Genomic DNA, 19,940 nt, shown 5'->3' on the forward strand with positions numbered 1-19,940 from the left:
CAAGGAAATGCGCATCAGAGGCAAAGGCCCCAGACCCTGTCCCCAGGACTGTTCGGAGGAGCCAGGAGAACTAAGATGTGAGCCAGGAAGATAAAACTGTCCCTCGTTTCTCAAGGTTCGGGTCCAGCTGCGGTAAGACTGTCCACACAGGAGTCCCTGGTGTCTGGGGAGCATTTATAACAGTCTGGCCTCGACTTGGGCTTTCACCACCTGCTCAGGGTCCCTAGGAGTGAAAGATAAGCTCACCCTGTCCCCACCTGGAGGACAAGGCCTGGGGGGCCCCCAAATAGCAAGAGGAGACACCGCCACACTGGTCCAGGCTGGCATGTGCTTCCATCTATCCCTGACCCGGCCACGGCTCAGGCAAGCCAGGCGGCGTGTGGCTGGGCCAGAGTGGGTGGCAGGGATGAGACTGGAGATGGGCAGGACCTGGAGGCTTCAGACACCACAGCGGGGCAGGCTGGGGCTCCCCCCACAAGTGAGGGGGTACCCATGTGATCCAAAAAGTCATATAATAATGTTCACATTGTTGCATTTCTGCCTGGCAGGCTTCTGGGGCCTGTGCATTTGGAACTGCACAGCAGAGGACGCTGTGGCCCGGGCAGTCACGCACACAATGGGAGGAAACAGAACCGAGACCAGGCCGGACCTGCCGCTCACTGCCCGTGGTGCCACCTGCTCTCTCATGACCAACTCAGTGGGAAGGCTTCAGGGACCTAGGGTTCACACACAGCTGCCACACAAAACCCGAGACAAGGAGGCAGCCAGTGTCCTTCAGGCTTGTGTACTGCAGGGAAAAAATGCCGGCCATGCAAAGGGTCAGTGGGCAGAGCACGAACACCTCCGCCTGCGGCTGTCCCTGCTGCTCCGGCCCCAGAGCCCTCAGAATCACACGTGGCGGCGAAGGTGCTGGGGGATTCTTGTAACTGCTCCACGGCACAAAGTCCATGGGTAACGAATGCAGGCTCACAGCCCCTCTCGGAGCGTGGCTGTGACCGAGCTGATGATACCACATGTGGAAGGCGCCAGCACGGCTGGGCCACGGGAGCATGACGTGCCTCCGGGAGAAAGTGTTCTGTTCAGGCCCCGGGCACAGGCCAGGACTCACTGAGGGCACAGGTGAACGCGCACTGAGACGGGAAGTAAGTACACAGACGGGCAGTGGTGGCCCAGCTTCCCTTCCTGGCTCTACGTCCACGTGTGTGTGACCTTGGTCGTCTCACCTCCAGGAGGCAGACTCCTCATTTCTAAACAACAATCTTAACAAGATGCCTATGAGGGCCCTTGGAGCTGGCCTATGGCACAGTGAAAGCCCATTTTGGCAAATCCCCACCTTTTGGGGTGCTGGGTGTCCCCCCTTCTGAGGAAGCCCTAGGCCCCTGCCTCCATCCTCAGGTTCTCCACACCTTTAGGAGCGTCCCCATGAAAGACCCACGCCGTCGAGGCAAGAGTTGAGGGTGTTGGTGCACACAGAGGCTTGCGTGCTGGTGCTGGGGTGGTCCGGAAGGGTGAGGTGGGTTTGACTGTTTGTTCAGACTGTAATACCAGCCCTAGGACACTGTGATGAAAAGACCAACAGAATACTCGCCCTACGCACAGCTTCGTGGGGGCCAAACGGCAAGGCCTGGTCTGTGTTATGGCAATGGGGAAGGGCAGTGTGCTGGGGGGGGTGCACAGCAGGGGTCACAGCCCAGACTTAGAAATTCTCCAGGGAAAGGGTGCCTAGGCTGGGACCTAACTGAGAGGTCGGCATCAGGCAGGGTAGAGAAAGGGAAGGAGAGGAGCGGCAGCTTTCCAAACTGGGGACCACCAATGGGAAAGGGCAGAGGTAACACAGAGGAGGGGGGCGCTGGAAGAGCTGACCGGAATGAACTGTCACACGTAGAGTAAGGGGACAGGTTAAGAGATCAGGTGGGGAGGCAGACAGGGAGTGGTCACAAAAGGCTCACACAGAGGTGGCAAGAACGGACCCCTGCGCTGCACTTACTAAAGCAAGTCTTGGGCAGTTTTACAGTGTTACTCGTTTAACCCACCGTGCAATGCAGCAGGCACTGTTACTATCCCCATCAATCCCTAAAGCCCAGGAGAGGCTGCGGATACAGGTCTGGAGAATGGGTGATGCCAGAGGGAGCCACAGGACAGGTGACCCATCCAGGAGAAATGCATGAACATTGAAGGGGATCCAGAACCGTGCCCTGGGGAGCCCTTGCCACTCTACCCGGAGTTAGAGGAGACACGGAGAAAACCAGAACACTGACCTGCCCCCAAACCCCAGAAGGGTGGGGACTGAGGAAGGTCAGGCAGAGGGGGTTGGGGAAGGCCCCTGCCCTGGACAAGAAGCTCGCTCTAGAAGGCTCAGCACAGAGGAGACCAGACTGCCGAGCCTGGGAAGGTGCTGGGCATGGAGAGGTGGAGAGATGCCTCTCCTCCGGAATTCCAGCGGTGAAGAGACAACAGTATAACCAGAGGGCTGGCACGGTCACAGAGGGGCTGGCCAGAGAGATGCCCCGCATTGTTAGCAGGGGAGGGTGAGACTCATGGAGGAGGGAGACATTGCAGATGATGGACTGTGATGAGAAGGGAGTGTGACAGGAAGTCCGGTGGGGGAGGGGCGGGGTCTGGGCCCTGCCCTGGGGTCAGCACGAAAGGCGGAGAGAACCTCTTTCTCTGCGCCTGCCACAGAGAGCACAGCTCAGGGCCGAGGGGGAGGCAGGATCCTGCAGCTCGGGAGCATGAGAGGGAGGCGGGAAGAAAAGGGGAGGTTATTTTTCCCAAAGTGAAGGGATAAGGAAGAACTGGAGGCTCATAGAGAGGAATTCAGAAATGTAGTTGCTGTGGGATGTGAGGCCACAAAACACCAAAGGGCGATAAAAGGCTGGCTGAGCAGAGGCAAGGGGCTCGTTGCAGCTGTATGGCATCTGCTTTTAGGGGGGCTTGGGGGGCTTCTGCAGCTGCACTCCAGCCTGAGGGCTGAGGAGGGAAGTACCAAGAATCAAGAGCCTGGTGACAGGTGCTGAGTGGCTGCGAGTGTCCACGTGGGAGCCCGCCCGCCAACCCTCCCGTACTCTCTGAGGCACATGTGATCACCCCCACTTCCCAGGTGGAAGGTTCAGAAACGGGGAAAGCAGCTTTGGAATTCTAATCCAGGCTTTCTGGCTGAAAACCCTGCATTCCTTTTCTCCCTCCCGGCACACCTGTAGGACCAGGGCTCTCGGGAAGGGCTGATCCTACACAGAGGGGCAGCTCTGGCAAGGACTTCAGAGCCCAGAAGGAAGTCATGTCTGCAGTGGAGGGACTTGAGGGCCGCCCACCCATCACTCGGCCCTGGGCCCCGGCCAGGAGTCAGGACGAACCCTGTGACTAAAAGAAGCGGCCACTGGCCAAGTCTTGCTCCCTGGATGGCCTTAACCGAAAAATCTGGATCCCGCCAGGAAATGGGCCTCCCAGGGCAAGGAGTGCTCCGGAAGCAGCGGGGGGAGGTCTCTGCAGGTTCAAGACCTCCCTGGGGAGGCCCCAGCAAACAGTGACTCTCTGAAGCAAAAAACAAAACACACAATAAATACATCTACCCCATCCCATCTCCTCAGAGATGGCTATCAAAATAGAAGCATAAAATACATCAGGGTGTAGAACAGGAAGAAACACATGTGTAACCATAAAACCTACCAGTGGCTCGGCCCAGGCCATCCAAGGTTTTTGGCAAACACAATAGGCTTCCTTCAGCTCTTCATAAAGGACAGTCTGACGCTAAATTCTAAAATAAATCTGCCATGTGGAGCCTTGTACAAAGAACATCACGTCTTGCCATGGATAATGTTCCCAAGGTTGGACTTTAGCATAAGCCAGAAGTGTTTTAGCTGCGCTCAACACAGTGGTCCCCAGGAATGCCCCAGCGAGCTGGGAATATTCCAAATCAGAGCCTTCATAGCTGGAGCACACACCAGCAAGGAAAAAAAAACAAACGGCCTCTGGCTTCACCAGCTTCCTCCTTTGGAAGGGGGAAGCAACGCTGGGCCTGGGAACACATCTCTTTATATAAGCTTAGTGCTTTACCTGCTGTTTGCCCTTCAGCTATATTAAACAGGCCAGATAAAAACTTTCCAGTAGAATTAAAGACAGAACAGGAGCTAAAGGCAATAGTTTATCATAGCTGGACTGAAAGAATGCTAAACCTGAGCTTTCTGATCAGAAATAGCAGGGTCAGATTCCAGTGGGTTTGATGTCAGAGGTACCCGTGGCCCAGGCCAGCTCTCAGGATTAGAAGCAGCTGCTGTTGGGGTTAATGAAAAGCCAGGGATATTTATGATTGCTAAAAACAATATTTAACCCCATCTCCTGTGTTTACCATTGGGCTGTAAAGGGCTTGGTGCGCCCACACTTCTAGCTGGTATTAAAAATGATACTTGGTCACAAGAAATGAAAATTATTATTAACCAATTGTACACATTGGGTTTCTGAACAGTTGATATAATGGGAGGCATTTAAAAAAATGTTCCTAGTCTCAGGAACATTCTAGAAGGAAGGAAGGAAAGAAGAAAAGAAGGAAAGAAAAAGAGAGAGAAAGAAAGAAGAAAGGGAGGGAGGGAGGAGGAAAAAAGAAAGGAGGGAGGGGAGGGGAGGGGAGGGGAGGGAGGGGAGGGGAGGGGAGGGGAGGGGGAGGGGAGGGGAGGGGAGGGGAGGGGAGGGGAGGGGGAGGGGAGGGGAGGGGAGGGGAGGGGAGGGGAGGGGAGGGGAGGGGAGGGGAGGGGGGAAATCCCACTTTGATCTTTCACTCACTAACTACACAGAGCCCTATTTCCCAGTCCCCCATCCTGGTGGGTGCATCCCCCCTGGTGCAGACTGAGGAGTAGGTGTGAGCCCCCACTGGGGAGCAGTTCCTTAGAGTGACTGCAAAGGTCCCTAGACTTGACCCACTGGGCTTTATCCTACAGTTGTCAAGGCAACTGAGCAGCCTCAATCAGACTCAGAAAGACTATGAAGCAATCTGAAGCTCTCAAGTTGGTGTACTCATCCTGGCTGCCAGCTGCCTGGGCTGGATGAATTGTCTGTCTACTGGGCTGGGTCACCCCTGCCTCCACAGCCAAGCAAACGCCCCTCCACTTAGGCACAGCTCTGCTGTTCAGGGTGTGCACTCGACCACCGGCAATGCACAGCGGTGCCCAAGCAGCCAGAGCATCGAACCCATTTAAAATACATCAAGCAGGGCCTTTCTTCTGCCATCTGAATCCTGGACTCGTGAGGAAAGACGAAAGGGTCAGGTGAACATAATCCCTCATCTATATTAAAGAGACAACATGGCATTAATTTTAATTTGGGAGTAGAGACCCCAAGTGTACTGGGGGTGCAGGGAGGGTTACTCTTACAGTCTTTCTGGGATGATGAGAACAGGTGGGAGGCAGTGGGCTTTGGAGTCAAATCGTGACCCCACCTCTTACAAGCTGTGACCCTGGGCAGTCACCTAGCCTCTCAAGCCTTTGAAACCATATTCAAGGCAGGGACACAGCAACCAGCACCTAGGGAATTCTCAGTGAGGTGGCTACTCTCATACATGGATACATTGTTTTGGAGGAAGAAGAGAAAAAAAGATCCTCTAGATTTAAACAGACCAAAAGCCAGTAAAATACACCTATTTAATTGGTTTTTTCCTTCAACTTGAAGTCCATCAGAAACCCTTCCATATAAGGCAAAACTATATTTGGATGAAAAATACTCCTCACTTTTGTAAAAGAAATCAGTTCATCAAATCCACATCCATCCCTTCTCCTTCGTACAAGTCAGATTTGAAAACAAAACCCAAGCATCCAAAAGTTTGAAAACCGTGTCTCTCAAATAGGACTCCCTGAATCCACCAATTTGAACAAGAATATCCTGAGCACGCACGGGAAACAATGGCCTTAGAAAGGCTGGGAATTCGCAAATGATGTGGCCAGCATCTACTGAACATCAGATGTCTACACGATTAAGAGAAAACAGATGTGAAGAGGACAGAATGTTTGACCGCACACTGCCTGTCCTGTTGTCTGTCCCTGAGAACAGCCCAGCGGAGGCTTCCTTCAGGCCTCCCCTTCTCCTGACCTCACCCACGCCGGCTACATTCACCATGCAGACCACTGTGTGCGCCTCACTGTTCTGTTCAATAACCTTCTGTGGCTCCCCAGTGCTGTCAGGATAGAGTCCATTCGAAACTCTCCCCCTGCCTCTCTTGTTATTGCCTGAATGACACCAGACCCCGATCAAGCCACAGCAATCTGTTCACCGCTCCTCGAAACACTGTGTATGTCCTACTGCCCAGACCTGGTTCACACCATCCATCGTTCTAGGATTCCATTCCCACTCCTCTTTGTCTAAATCTAACCCTTTCTTCGAAGTGAGCACCAAGTCCACCTTCCTCTAAGAACCCTTCCACAGTCTTGTTACGATGATCTTCCCCTTATTGGCCAGCTGAGTCCTTCACCCGGCATTTAGTACCTGCCGCCTTTTCATGTTACCTACCACTTCTCAGACATGCCCCATCTCTTCCAAGAAACCCCAGCACCTCAAGGACAGGCCCCACTTCTGACCATTTCACAGCTTTGCTGCAGTGCTAGGCACACAGTAGGCACCTGTCACACTTTTAGGCCCTTGGGAGTCCGGAGACCTCAGGTGGCTCTGCAACTAACTGGCCATGTGGACGGGCTGGACCACGGTGCGGGGGGCCTCCGGCCCCTCCCCACTGCACAAGAAGTCTGGCGAGACGAGGTCCTTGCTGGATCTAAGATTCTGTGAGAGGGGCTGGCCATTTGCTAATGGTGCTGGAAAGCCTTTTCTTCTAGCTTTTTCACCAGAGCCCAATCACCAAGACTAGGAAAAAGGATGGGTGCTTGGGGGAAGTAAAGATTCAGAAGACCTTGTGAGAATGTAGAGTTTAAGTAGAGCCTTTTACTGAACGTTTACTTTTAAATGTAAAGAAAGCAAGAGTCAAAAAATAAAATTTCCCACACCTTCCCTCCTCAGTGCCCAGTAGCAGTTTGCTGAGCAGCCAGGGTGGATGATAGCAACCAGGTAGGAAGTAACAGATGGGCTGCACTTCCTGCTCTATAGGAGACATGTCCTGTTAAGGTCATAGTTCAGCATTTGAGGGCAGAGAGAAGGGGGTAGGTTTGGAAGTCTCCCTTTTCTCAGATCCTGGCGGGAAGGCAGCAGGCACACCACCCTAAGAGTTGACCTAAGTGGACCCAAGCAGTTTCACACTCAGGGGCCAGCTGTCTGCACCCTGGGTCCTCTCCTCAGAGTCTTTATGTTAAGAAGCAGAGCATAAGTCTCACGTTGACTTTGACTTCGGATAAGAATGAAGTGCTTTCCTTGAGGCAGATCTGGTCAATGCATTCCTACCCGCCCTCACAAACCAGCGGCCACAGGCCAGGGCAGGGGCCCTGAGCCCTCGGTCAGGCGGCATCACCTCATCTCAGGGCTTTGGTCTCGCTGTCCTTTTACCCTCCGTACCTCAGGGAGGGTAGTGAGAAGAGAAAAAATAGAAGAGCAAGGAGGGCTATTAGGGCGAAGAGGCTGGAAACTTAGTGAAACTCACCTTCTCAGGCACAGAACACAGATGCAGGGAGAGCGTGGGGGAACTAAGGGGTGACTCAGACACTCCGGGTTTTATGAAACCTTCTCACAGCCTTTCAGTGTTAGAGTTTAGGAAACCCTTCAGAAATCTCCTTGACAAATATAAACTTGCAGCCCAGCATTCTTTCCAGTTTTGCAAGTTAGTTCCTGTAACTTCCTTCCTGGGCTTACTTCAAGTTCTTGGCTCAGTGAAAATATCTTCAACCATGACCCCATCGGGGGGAACAGTTCTATTCCCCAGGGCCCCAGTAACTAGGGGGTAACAAGATATCAGTTTCATAGTGTGGGCAACCACCTCCTGGGTCAGTCTGTGGTTTTTTTTTTTGGGGGGGGGTGTAAAACATGGGACTGGAAGTCTGTTTTAACTGCCTGGTTATTGATTCTTCCCCATCAACCCCTCTTTGCATAAGTCACAAGAAGCATTAGCAAAACAAATTCATGGCCACTTCTTCTCTTATTATAAATGCTTAGCAGATCCCAAAATGCCCTGTGGGAATGTGGCTCCTTAGCAAGGCTGGGTAACAAAATGGCTTTTATACCAGTGAGAGAATTTAGAATATGCAGGCTTTCGTAAGAACCTAGAATAGGGCTCAAAGGTCACAGAAGGACTCTCCACCTGGACTTCAGGTCTGCGTGAAGGTCTTTCTCTGAACTTATGCAGCTCCAGCTGGATGGATGGCCACCCTCTGGAGGAATGCTGAGCCCAGCGGGGGGCAGGGTAGATGGGGACTCCCACTGGAACTTGCTTCACCCTCCGGGGCAAAGCAGCAGGACTATCTCACCAGTTTGCGAAGAACTGGTCTGTCAACAGAGAAACAATAGCAGATGGAAAGAAGCCCCTGATTCTCCTTCCACTCTTGAGTAGAGGTCACCAGCTCAGATGCCACTGTTCCTAAGCGCTGGAACCTCCAGTTCTTGGTCACCCTGAGATGGGGGGAAGGTGGTGATATGAAAAAGTATAGTGGCCAGAGCAAAGTGCCTCTTTTGATAGGGAAGATCTTGCCCAAATTAATTTGTATTTCAGATTTTTTTAATGTCAATCCCTTATACACATAATTTCCAAAATATTACTCAGCATCATCCAAGACTTTTAGGTTTTGTTTGTATTGTTTAGTTAAGAAAGTGCTGCATTATCTACAATAGCCAAGTGCTGGAAAGAGCCTAAGTGTCCATCAGTGAATGAGTGGATCCAAAAGCTATGATACATTTACACAAGGGAATTCTATGCAGCAGAAACAAAGAAGGAGCTCCTACCCTTTGTGACAGCATGGATGGAATTGGAGAGCATTATGCTCAGTGAAATAAGCCAGGCGGTAAAAGACAAATACCATATGATCTCACCTATACGTGAAACCTAATCCACAAAACAAACAAGCAAGCAAAATAAAACCAGAGACATGGAAATATAGAACAAACTGATAGTGATGGGGGCAGGGAGGGTAATAATGGGGGAAAGAAGGGGAAGAGCCAAGTCAAGGAACATGAATAAAGGACCCATGGACAAAGATGACGGGAGCAGTGGATTGAATATGGAAGGTGGGGAATTGGTAGGGCAGGGGAGAGTAATGGGGGGAAGAGAACAGCTATAATTGAACAACAACAAAAATATATATATTAAAAAAGAACATGTCCAAAGCAAATCAAGAGGAGAAAAGGTTGCTAAATGTCTATGTCCAGTTTCTCTGGCACCATTTTCAGAAGCAAGAAACTCAATGAAGCTGTCACCAAAGGCACAATATTTTGCCGTGTATAATATGCTACATGTAAAATGCATGCCCACATTCTTGACCCGAACTTTCAAGAAAAAAATTTCATTTTAATTTTTAAAGTCAACTATTTATTTATTTATTTATTTATTTATATTTAGAAACAAAACCAATCATCATATTCCAGGGTATTATTTTGCATTTGAATATTGTCACTGTTTCCTAGTCACACTTTTAATGCATAAACATAAGTAAAAGAATTAAAAACATTTCTATAGATACAGAATTAGTACTACCCATGTATAATGCGTATCCTTACTTTCCCCTCACAAACTTTGGCAAAAAGGTGCATGTCATACACGGCAAAACACGGTACCTCCCATCGGAGGTTACTGCGGGTCCCCCACATAGCAGGTAAACGCAGGCTGAGATTGGCGAACCGCCCCTGAGTGTCTGAATCCTCGCCCCATAATGTTTGCCTGTGTGATCTCCCAAGTGGCTCGGGCAGGCAGTAGGCTCACGGCCACCAGCTTCTAGTGATGTGATACTCCCTCTCCAGGATATGACTTAACCACTCTGTACTTTTCCTTAATTAAAAATGGAAACAAAATCTAAGAACCTTGCAATTATACTAAGTCTAGTTTGGAAAATCAGTTGCATTGTCTACAGTGTGAGAGCAGGGTGAACTGTTTCCAGTTGCCCCCCAGTGTTGCCACAAAGATCAAATGTGAATGAAACTCCTCTCAAAACCGCAAAAAGCATGCACTTGGAAGGTACTGTTACTGTTCTGTGAATGCCTCATGGGTTTATGCACTGCTAATTAGCATGTAAGGTCCTTAGAGTAAACGACTGCATCGTATCATTTACTTTCCATTGCACTAATGTAGTGCCAGCTACCAAATTTCACACGATTGTTTGCTGAACTAATGACTCCTAGAGACTCAGGTCTAAAGCACTTTGCCTATTATGGCTAATAGATTGTTCTCCATAACCGCTCAGGAAACTTACATTTGACGCCTTACGTGACATATTGCGTCTCCCTCCTGCAGGCTTGCTATGGTGGGGACGTGGCCATCTCCCACCACCTCCTTATGGCATGTCCCTTCCCTCCTCTGACTGCGGGTCCGACCTGTCCCATCTCCTCTTCCTGCAGGACAACCTACTCCCCACCCCCCTCCACACAGTACCTGCTCCCTGCTCCGCGTGATCCTCTCAGACAGCAAATCCGAGTTATTTCTTTCTTCCTCCAGTTCAATCTCCAGTTGAGACACCTTGTCCTAAGAAACAAGACACAACACGGCCTGGGTCACTTACACCGGCCTGGGTTCAGAGCGAGGCCGTTCCTGTGGAGGGACACCCCGAGGGCGCCTCAGAGCAGAGCGTCATTTTGGTTCGGGAAGGGCTGTGATTTCTCATACTGTCCAAAGCAGATACTTCTACAACTGTTTCACTGCTTTCATAATATAAAATGTAATTATCCATTTAGAAAGTACATTAAAGGAGAAAAATACTACTCCAAACCCTAATATAAGCACCAAGGATAGTTTAACATGTTTCTTTCAAGTCTTTTTTCCCCCTTATAAACCAAAAACTACTGAGATCTATCTTAGCCTAAGGTATCTAAGTTACATGAGGGAAATGAGATACCACCCAAGGCACATTTCTGTCCAAGCCCCAAACTCGGGACAATGTTTTGCCCCCTTCCTGCTCAGGGTTTCCAAGAGCCTTGCAGGAGTCAGGTCTCTAACAGTCTGTTGCAGCTGCCTCTTCCCTCCAAGGAACCTCACTCAGCTCTGCACAGTCCCAAACCCACATCAGAATAACAACACACATGCAGTGTCGGCTCATTCTGCTACACCAACCACCCCAGAAGAAGCAGCATTTCTCCCTTTCTCGCTGGCTCTGATGTAACATCATCAAGCGTTAGGAGAAGAGAACTGCAAGGTAGCTTTGTGTATGAATGAAAAGAGGCTTTTAATGTAAACCACTGCACCTGAGACTGTGGGATGTGGGTTCTATGCGTGTGTGTCTACTGTTACCAGCCAGTTGTCGTATGTCTGGGTTAACTCAGAGACACACACACACACAAAAGCAACCAGCATTGTGAGTTTCTAAACAGGAGTCTGAGGCATCTGCATGTAAATACTGTCTCTGCCATCATCAGTGTTGACTGACGAGCTGTGGAGGCCTCTGTAAGTGCCAAAGAAGAGTCACAGAACTCACGTGAATGCCTCCATGTGTGCAAATGCCTTCCCTGTTACTGACCGAAACATTGGGGGCCCGAAGGCTCTCCCCCAGGAGCTGTGAGCCCCAAGTCCGGAGCAGGACAGACTGCTGGGTCCCACACCAGGCCCCCTGTTTGGTCAGTGCTCCCCAACTCCTCCGAGGCCAGCTTCGCTCAGGTCGGAAAACACAGACCCACAAGGGCCACACTGACATAGGACGGCCGCCCGAGTTGCTCAGTTTACAGAAAACGCTCATTGCTGAGAGCTCTTGAGTCCTGAGAATTAATTTAAAGGTGAGTGAAGGAGCAGGCAAGATAGGAGTCGTGCTAGTGGCCTCGTAGGGGAGCAGATGCCCCTGCAGTGTGCAGCACAGGGGTGGGGCCTGGAGAGCCGCTCATTTTGTAATTAGTGAAGAACTCTCTAAAATGTTGCAGAGGGACCAATGCAACTTCGTTATACCACTGCTTCCACACCTGGAGTTAGCAAAAGGAAATGTTCTTTTTAGTCAGAATATTCTAGAAGGAGATGACCTGAGAAGCCAATGTTTAGCTACAGCATCTCTTCACAGGGCCCTCTTCCTGCCTGCAATGTGTGCTGCCCACAACCCAGCCTGCGCATTCTGGGGCCAGGCCTCGGGCCATCGTCGCCCCAGGGGCTCCGGCAACGCTGCCCAGCAAGGCCTGAGCTTGCTTTGAACCACATCATTTGGGTCCTAGAATAATTGCTTCCTAGTTAAACGGGTTGAATTTAACTTGCCTTAAGATGACCTCCCCTAATAAGATCAGAACCAGCACATTAGCAAAAAATACAGCAACCCTAGAAAACTGTAGCCAGCTTACTCTAATAACCTCTAAAAAGCTCCCATCCAATGAAATCTTCAACAGCTGAGACACCACTCTCTAGTGAGAACTGCTACTAAGTCCCCCAGAGGTTTTAGAAGTCATTTCTATTTATTTGCAAAGTTGAATCAGGAATTCCATTGATTTTAAATTTAAGCTATCTCTTCCTGGCCTTGAGCACTCTCTGCCCTTTATCAAAACCTTGACAATTTTAACTCCTTCCACAGGTCCGAGGCTGATTCTTAGGCCTCTTTCTCCCTCTCTAAATTCCACTGGGATGTGGGGTGTGTTGGGGGCAGCAGGGGGAATCAAGGGTTTTCTGGTTTGGGGTTGGTTTTATTCTTGAACATTATTCTTTTCCATAAGTCCGGGGGGGAATGATGTCATTCTCAGTGGGCTGTTCACGCTTAGATTCTATTACTCGCTTCACTTTTCTAAGTGTTGTGTTTTCATCTTGCAAACAAATCACCCCCAGCTGGTGGCTCCACCGAGCACTTTCTGAGATATTCTCTTCGACCATGTTTATACTGTATATCCGAGGAGAATTGAGCCAGTTTGCTGCTAGCTTTGGTGAAGCTAGGCCATCTGTAGGGAAAAATGGGTCAAAGTCAGCAAACAGTAATGGAGCATTTGGTGTGGCAAACAAGCACCGTGTGTCCCCAGGCACCGGCAGTCTGGACTCAAGCACAGCTCAGCCCTGTCCCGATCTGCAGCAGTCTTGTCTCCTTTGGACTCAAACGCACAGCCTGAAGCAGCACACAGAACAGGAACTGCCTATGTGCCCTTAGGTAAACCTCTTTGGGTCTAACCTAACTTCTTTGGGTCTCTGTTTTGCTTCCTCTTCAAAGCAATGAGGACACTCCACTAAATTACCTCCATCACTCCGTCCAGCATGGGTGTTGCAGGAGTCTCTGAACTACCAGTCCCCCCAAATCAGACATGACCTTCCTAACCAAAGGGTTCCCTAGAGGCTGATGTCTGAGCAGAAAGCTTGCTTCCCTCACGTCCCCACTCTTTCCCCAGGCCCTGGGGCTGCCCACATGCCCCACACACCTCCATCTGCTTGACCAGTCGGCTGCGGTCGTCTTTGAGGTGACTCTTGGCCTCCAGCTCATACTCCAGGTCCTTCAGCGTCTGCTCCAGAAGCTGCCTCTTCGTGAGCGCCTCATCCTGAGCTCTCTGGTAGTCCCGGAGCTCCTCCTCCATCAGGCGCATCTGGAACGAGAAAGGGTTGGGGTGCTTAGCTGGGCACACTGGGAGCCCAGAGACCTCGCCGGGCAATGTGCAGGGAGAGCCAGAGGAGATCAGAGGACCTGAGCAACTGCCACTGCCCTCAGGGCCTTAGTTTACCCGTCTATGAAAGGGGGGTTTCCAGCTACAGGAAGCAACCCATTGGGTTATAAATTTAAAAAAAATACTCGGGCCCTGGCCAGTGTGGCCCAGTTGGTTGAAGCGTCATCCCATAAACTAAAAGGCTGTGTGTTTGACCCCTGATCGGGGCTCACATGGGACGCAACCGATCAATGTGTCTCTCACATCAATGTCTGTCTGTCGGTCTCTCGCTGGAACCAATAAATAATATCCTCAGGTGAAGACTTAATAAAATACTCAAAGAAATAACGTATCCATCTAATTGTAGGGATGTATGTATTACTAAGCCACAATGCAAGAGGTAGTTCTTACCTTAGGTCATGATCAGAAACACTGAAAGCCACTGAACTAGGTAAGAGCTTCCCAGGGTATAACTGACTGACTGCCCGCCTGGATCAGCATCACCTCAACAGAAGTTTAAAGTTAGGAGAAATAAAAACCAAGTTAATGCCCCCAAAGCAACCTGCAGGCATGAAATCTAATAATACAAACATGCCCATTAGGTGAAAACCGCTGCTCCCTAGAAGAAAATCAGGTCATCAGCGGTCATAATCGACAGTGCTCTTTTCATCCACAAGGTGGCACTAAACTAACAGCTTTGAAGGCTGCATCCAACTAAAGAGCTTGGTGCACAAGGGCTGGTCCCTCCCGAGTTGTTTCTCGGGAATCTCCCGGAAGAGGGGAGCCACCCTACACACACTGGGCACTCCCGAAACATCTGTGCGGACAGATTGGGTGAAGTCTAAGGCTGTCTGTTCTGCTGTCAACTTCCTACCCTCTGGGAGACGGTTGAAAGCACAGTCTTAGGAACAGACTACACCAGGAGTTATTTCCTTCAGGGAGTATGTGAGAGTGAAGTGCCAAAGTCCATGACAGAATACCATCGCTTGGGGGTGATTTTCACAGAAAGGTTGGAAAAGCCCCAAAGATGGTCTTAGGGGTGCAGGATGACTCAACAGGTTAGACTAGCTTGGGAAGACCAGTGGGAAAACGTTGAGAAATGTGTTCCTTTCTTGGTGGCTGATGAAACGGCATCAGCTGACATTCCTATGTAAACAGCATAGCCTGGAAGGAGACCGCTCCCCATAAAACCCTGGTCCGGTCTGGGTGGCGACTGAGTGCGAAGACGACTAGGAAATGAAACTGAGTGGAAGCACTAAGTGAACATCGGCCCATGAGGAAAGGATGACGGTGCAGGCACTGGCCGCAGAGAGGGCGCACTGCACCCCAGAACGTGCGACATCTCTCCCACCTCTCAGAGTTTCCTAATTTGCAATCCTGGGATAATTTAAAAACCTACCATATACAGAGCTGTTAGAGAATCAGATGAAGTAGTACCAGAAAAGAACATGGGTTTGAGAGTCAGAAAGACTGACTGGTAAAAGGAGAGCCTGCATTTCCTTGTCTGCACCCTCCCTGGTGCCCTGCGGCCCGGCGGCCGGAGTGCCAGGACATCTCTCCAGGGCTGGGGCAGGGTGTGTGCAGCAGCACAGCTGTCTGTCTGGAATCCCAGGTCAGCAAATAACTTTGGAAGCTTCTTGTGCTGCTCTTACGTAGTTAGGTGCCCTTTGCTGAGTGATATTTAGAAGATTAACTGAACAACAATAACTTCTAAGTCTTAAATTATCTAAAGATTATTTACGTCAGAACTTCCCTAGCTCCACACCAAAGGCAAAACAGGTAAAATGTCTATTTCCCTCAAAGCAAAAAAGGAGAGTGTCACAGCCCTTGGGAGGGAGGGACTACCGCTTTTCAATTTCTTTTGCTTAGGATGGGGGGGGGGGCAGTGAGCTGAGCTGACCTTGAGCTTTTCAAGGGTCCTGAGTGATCCTGACTTGTTAATTGGATTTTGTCTGGAACAATTCCATGACTTCAGCAGCCTGATCCATTTGGCATCTGCCATTTCCTTGTAGAATGAAGAGGTGCCTGTTTGTGCTGTGCAAGTGGAAACAGTGTCTCACGGGCCTTTACCACTGAGAAAACCTAGGAAAGGCTGTCTTTGTTTCATCGGAAGGAATCCTTTGGGAGTTACAGCTTCTTTACTCCACGGAGACATCATCGGCCTCCATCTGGCCTTCAGTAACCTCTCTGGACCTCCATTTCCTTATCTCAGACCAGGAAAGTTCCTTCCAATCTGAAGATTCTAGCGGAATAAGCCTCATGGAAAAAGCAACAGGAGCTGTTTGCAGGGGCCACTCTGGCACTATGATTCCCTAAGATCAAAACCCCCCCCCCAGGTGTTTGTTAGAATCCTGGCAAATATCTGAACCCCCTGCCCATCTGCTGGAGAAATGAAAATGCTTGTTGAATGCCAAAGAGAATGGCGATGTCAGTAAGCTAATTTCAGTTTTCACTTGGATTCCTGTGTCACGTGACCCTGTGCCCGAGGGGGTCCGTTACTGGGACCCTTTCGGAAGTGTTCCTGAAATCTGTCGGAAACCCCCACTGTCCTTCCCCACGCCGTGCACACTGGCCATGGGTGACTCTTCTTTGATCATCAAAGATATTAAAAGTTTGTTTTTTTTAAAGAAAAACTTGTTTTCCTGTGGAATCTTAGTGCTCTTGGCACTGCTTATGAAAAAAGTTAAGACTTAGAATTTAAAAAATAATAATAATAACAGTATCCAGGATATACACACCCTCTGCTACAGAGTTCCACATGTTCTCTCATTTAATTATTAAGTCATTATTATTTTGTATATTTTTAAAGAGGCAGAAACAGATGCTCAGAAACTGGGGTAATGCACTCAAGGTCACCCAGCTGGCAAGAAGCGTAGCAAGAAATCAGCATTCATGTATTTGCATTTTAGGGCCTTCAGTTTTCCATTAAAATAATCAAAACCATTCCCTTTATTTTCTCTCAGTTCTTCAGAAGTCAAGACTGAAGGGAGTTAATATTTGGGTTACTTTGCTCTGTTTTAATAATTTCAATACTCATAAATTCCTGAGGATTTCTTTTTGTCTCCATCATTGTCCTGAAACTCTTGTCTACCATTCCCACTCCAATTAAAGTCTATATTTTCTAAACAAATGAGGGAAAAAAACACCACAGTTACTATAATCCCTGTTCTAGGATTAAATTAAAACATTAATACACACAAATCATTTTGACACGGCTGGGAAAACCACGGGTGCTCCATAAATGGTAGTTAAACTTTTTAGGCAGAAAATCTCGGCTTAATAAAGAAAATGGTCAAGTTACAGTTTTACCAATTTCACCTCAGAGGCCAGGGGTTCACTGTGTGTCAGGATGTCATTTGCCCCATGTAACCGTCCAGAGGGTTAAGACTGAGGAATCAAGCTCAAACGCTGTCTTAAGAATCCACCCCAAGTCTCTCCCAGAAGTTTCACAGCCTGGAAGGATTCTCCGAATAAGGGGGAACGCAGGAACCGGCCTGGCCGGGCGTTACCTCCTCCTGCATCTTTGCTGCAGTCAGACGGGCCTTTTCTGCCTCTAGGGTCTTCTCCTTCAACTGCCTTTGCATTTCTGCCAGCTCCCTGCGATTTTTCTCCTTGTATTCATCCAGCTGGTTCTGGAGCTCCAGCGTTGATGTGCGGGACACCTCGACAATGTCAGCCATCTGGAAGAAGTGACTCGGGTGTGAGCCCACCCTGTGATGCTCCATCTGGGACCAGGGAGCTAGGTTTGGGTCCCACCCAAACACTGATCATGCCTCCTCTTCATTCTTCCACACCCTTCCCAAAATTTTGCAAAGGGCCTCATCATGGGCTATGCAGGTTTAGTCACTTCTAACGGGGAAGCAGACACTAGGCCCAGAATCCAGAGGGTACCGGCATATTCTAGAACAGTTTCTCTGTACCTGGGGTTCCCCGCAAGTCCTCAGAGCTGTTTCAGGGGATCTGCAGGTCCCTGACACATTTGTGCTTATACCTAACTGCAGGCTTCCTTAGCTTTCATCAGGCCCTGAGAGGCAGCTGGGTCCCAACACCCTCTCCCTCCTCAGGTGCACTGGTGTGGGCCCCACACCCTCCCCTCCCCTGCTCCCACCTCCCTCCCGCTCTCTGACCTCCTCCTGCTGCCTCACCTCCTTCTGCAGTTTCTCAATGGTCTTGTCCAGGTGCCATCGCTCATTCTCCATCTCGTTCTTCAGTCTCCTTAACTGCTCCTTCTGCTCAGTCTCATCTTTCAGCTTCTCAGACAACTGCTTCTGTTCCTGGGTGGCCCGACTCAGACTTCTCTGCAGATGACAGGGAAAGGATAGTGTTGTCATCTACCTACCAGGTCAGCCATGAGAACGAGTGGCAGAGGGAGTCTCATAACCGCACCACAAGGCAATCAGACCTGTCACTTTGGTGATAAGGAAATGGATCAAAATGCAGCCATCAAAGAGACACAAGGACATTGCTGGTTCTGCAACTCAGAGACCAAGCTGACTTAGCCACAGACATACAGAGGCAGGCAAAGGCTGCAAAACCGCTGAGGCTGCTGGGGATGGCGATTCAGCTAGTGTCCAAAAAATTGATTGTTCATGCTTGAAAACCAAGGTGAAGTTACGCAGGAGACTAACCTAAACCTACATGACAGCTTACATCCTGTGACATACACTGCACCTAATACTCTTGAATTTGCTCTGCTATGCAGATGATCATTACAGTTAAAACAGCCAAAAATGGCCCAGGCTGGGTGGCTCCGTTGTCCCATACACCAAAAGGTTGCGGGCTCGATCCCGGTCAGGGCACGTACATAGATTACGGGTTTGGTTCCTGGTTGGGGTGTGTATGAGGGGCAACCAATTGATGTCTCTCTCTCTCTCTCTCCCTGACTCCCTCTCTCTTTCTCTCTCTCTCTTCCTTCATCTATCTCTAAAAAAAAATCAGTAAACATATTGTTGGATGAGGATTTAAAAAAAAAAACTAGCCCTGGCTGGTGTGGCTCAGTGGATTGAGTGCAGGCCCGCGAACCAGAGGATCTCAGTTCCATTCCCAGTCAGGGCACATGCCAGAGTTGCAGGCCAGTTCTCAGCAGGGGAGCCAGGAGAGGCAACCATACATTGATATTCTCTCCCTCTCTCCTTCCCTTCCCCTCTAAAGATAAATAAATAAATAATTTTTAAAAACTAACTAAAAATTAACCTACAAAGACAGAGCACACTGCCACAGGCCAAGAGTCCACTTGGGCACTGGGAGAACGTGTGGGTGGGGCCCACACACAGAAGAAAAAGAACTTGGCAGTCCACCGGCTGATGAACTCGATGAGCAGAGGTGTTAAATGGAAGAGACGCCACTCAGAAAAAGTGCCTATGAATGGTGACTTAGTGAATCAGCACCAGATACTAGTAGTTACTACAAAATGCAACCCTCTCTGGGGAGATCACTTCCCTGGGCTTCTCTGGAGCTCTGATCTCACACCTCCGCACAGACTGAAGCCCTTTATGTAAAAAACATGCAACTTTTAACAAGATCCTAAAATGTCTTAAAGATGGTTACGGAGGCTTCTTTAAATGACTGGGTGCTGGGATGTCGAGAAGAAGCACAGCTCAGAAAGGGGCAGCGGGACCCAGACATGGGCTGGGTCACCTGGGAAGTGCTGTGATGTGCTGAGGGCTGAATGGGGGTTAGTACAGACACTGCTTAAGACCTACTCAGTCTGTGCCGTGCAGAGACTGGATGCAGAGAACAGTTTAGATGTTTATGGTGCTTAACAATGCACAAGTTTCCGTCACACACGCAATAACTCAGGCATCTTGAAAACACTCCCAGATCACTTCAGGCACCCCTGGTCCGCAGGGCCCGTGAACAGCTCTGCCGGCCAACCACCTGCCCTGGGGCTAAACAGCCACCTGTGGGGGCCTGCCTTGCCCCTCCGGCTCTGACTGCCTGCAAAATCCCGCCAACCCAGCTGAGCTGCTCCAGTTAATGGCTGTGGGGAACCAAAGTCAACAAAAGTGGTTGGGGGAAGAAAAGGTGCTAAAGAGAGGTAATCAGAAGTTCAGTGTGGGACAGCTGGCAGGCGTCCGTCCCACCACAGCCCGGCTGCGCACACCCAGAGACAGGGTCAACGCCTGGGATTTGTCTGTGGCTGAATAAGTGGTGCTGGGGGCAAAGGGGTGTACACGGGGCAAGGTAAGTGATGTGTAGTTCTACTGTGTGGGAGAAAACCCTCAAAAACATGTATCTCAAAATGTAAATTCTTGAAAAACAAATGCAAATACAGAGGGTAATCAATGGCTTCC

At 49.7% G+C, this 19,940-nt stretch overlaps 1 protein-coding gene across 1 annotated transcript in view; it reads right to left on the bottom strand.

The window, feature by feature from the left end:
* Positions 1 to 19,940, bottom strand: part of CGNL1 (cingulin like 1) — a 98,481-nt gene that overhangs the window by 7,818 nt on the left and 70,723 nt on the right. The window contains exons 11-14 of the mRNA XM_053670112.1: positions 17,793 to 17,945; positions 17,157 to 17,327; positions 13,429 to 13,590; positions 10,499 to 10,588 (exon numbers count right to left, since the gene is read on the bottom strand). Coding sequence (XP_053526087.1) covers positions 10,499 to 10,588; positions 13,429 to 13,590; positions 17,157 to 17,327; positions 17,793 to 17,945 — 576 coding nt within the window. The remainder of the gene's footprint in view (positions 1 to 10,498; positions 10,589 to 13,428; positions 13,591 to 17,156; positions 17,328 to 17,792; positions 17,946 to 19,940) is intronic.

The sequence above is a fragment of the Artibeus jamaicensis genome, unplaced genomic scaffold (assembly GCF_021234435.1).
Source record: "Artibeus jamaicensis isolate MK-2021 breed Jamaican fruit bat unplaced genomic scaffold, CSHL_Jam_final contig_548, whole genome shotgun sequence".
Taxonomy (NCBI): Eukaryota; Metazoa; Chordata; class Mammalia; order Chiroptera; family Phyllostomidae; genus Artibeus; species Artibeus jamaicensis.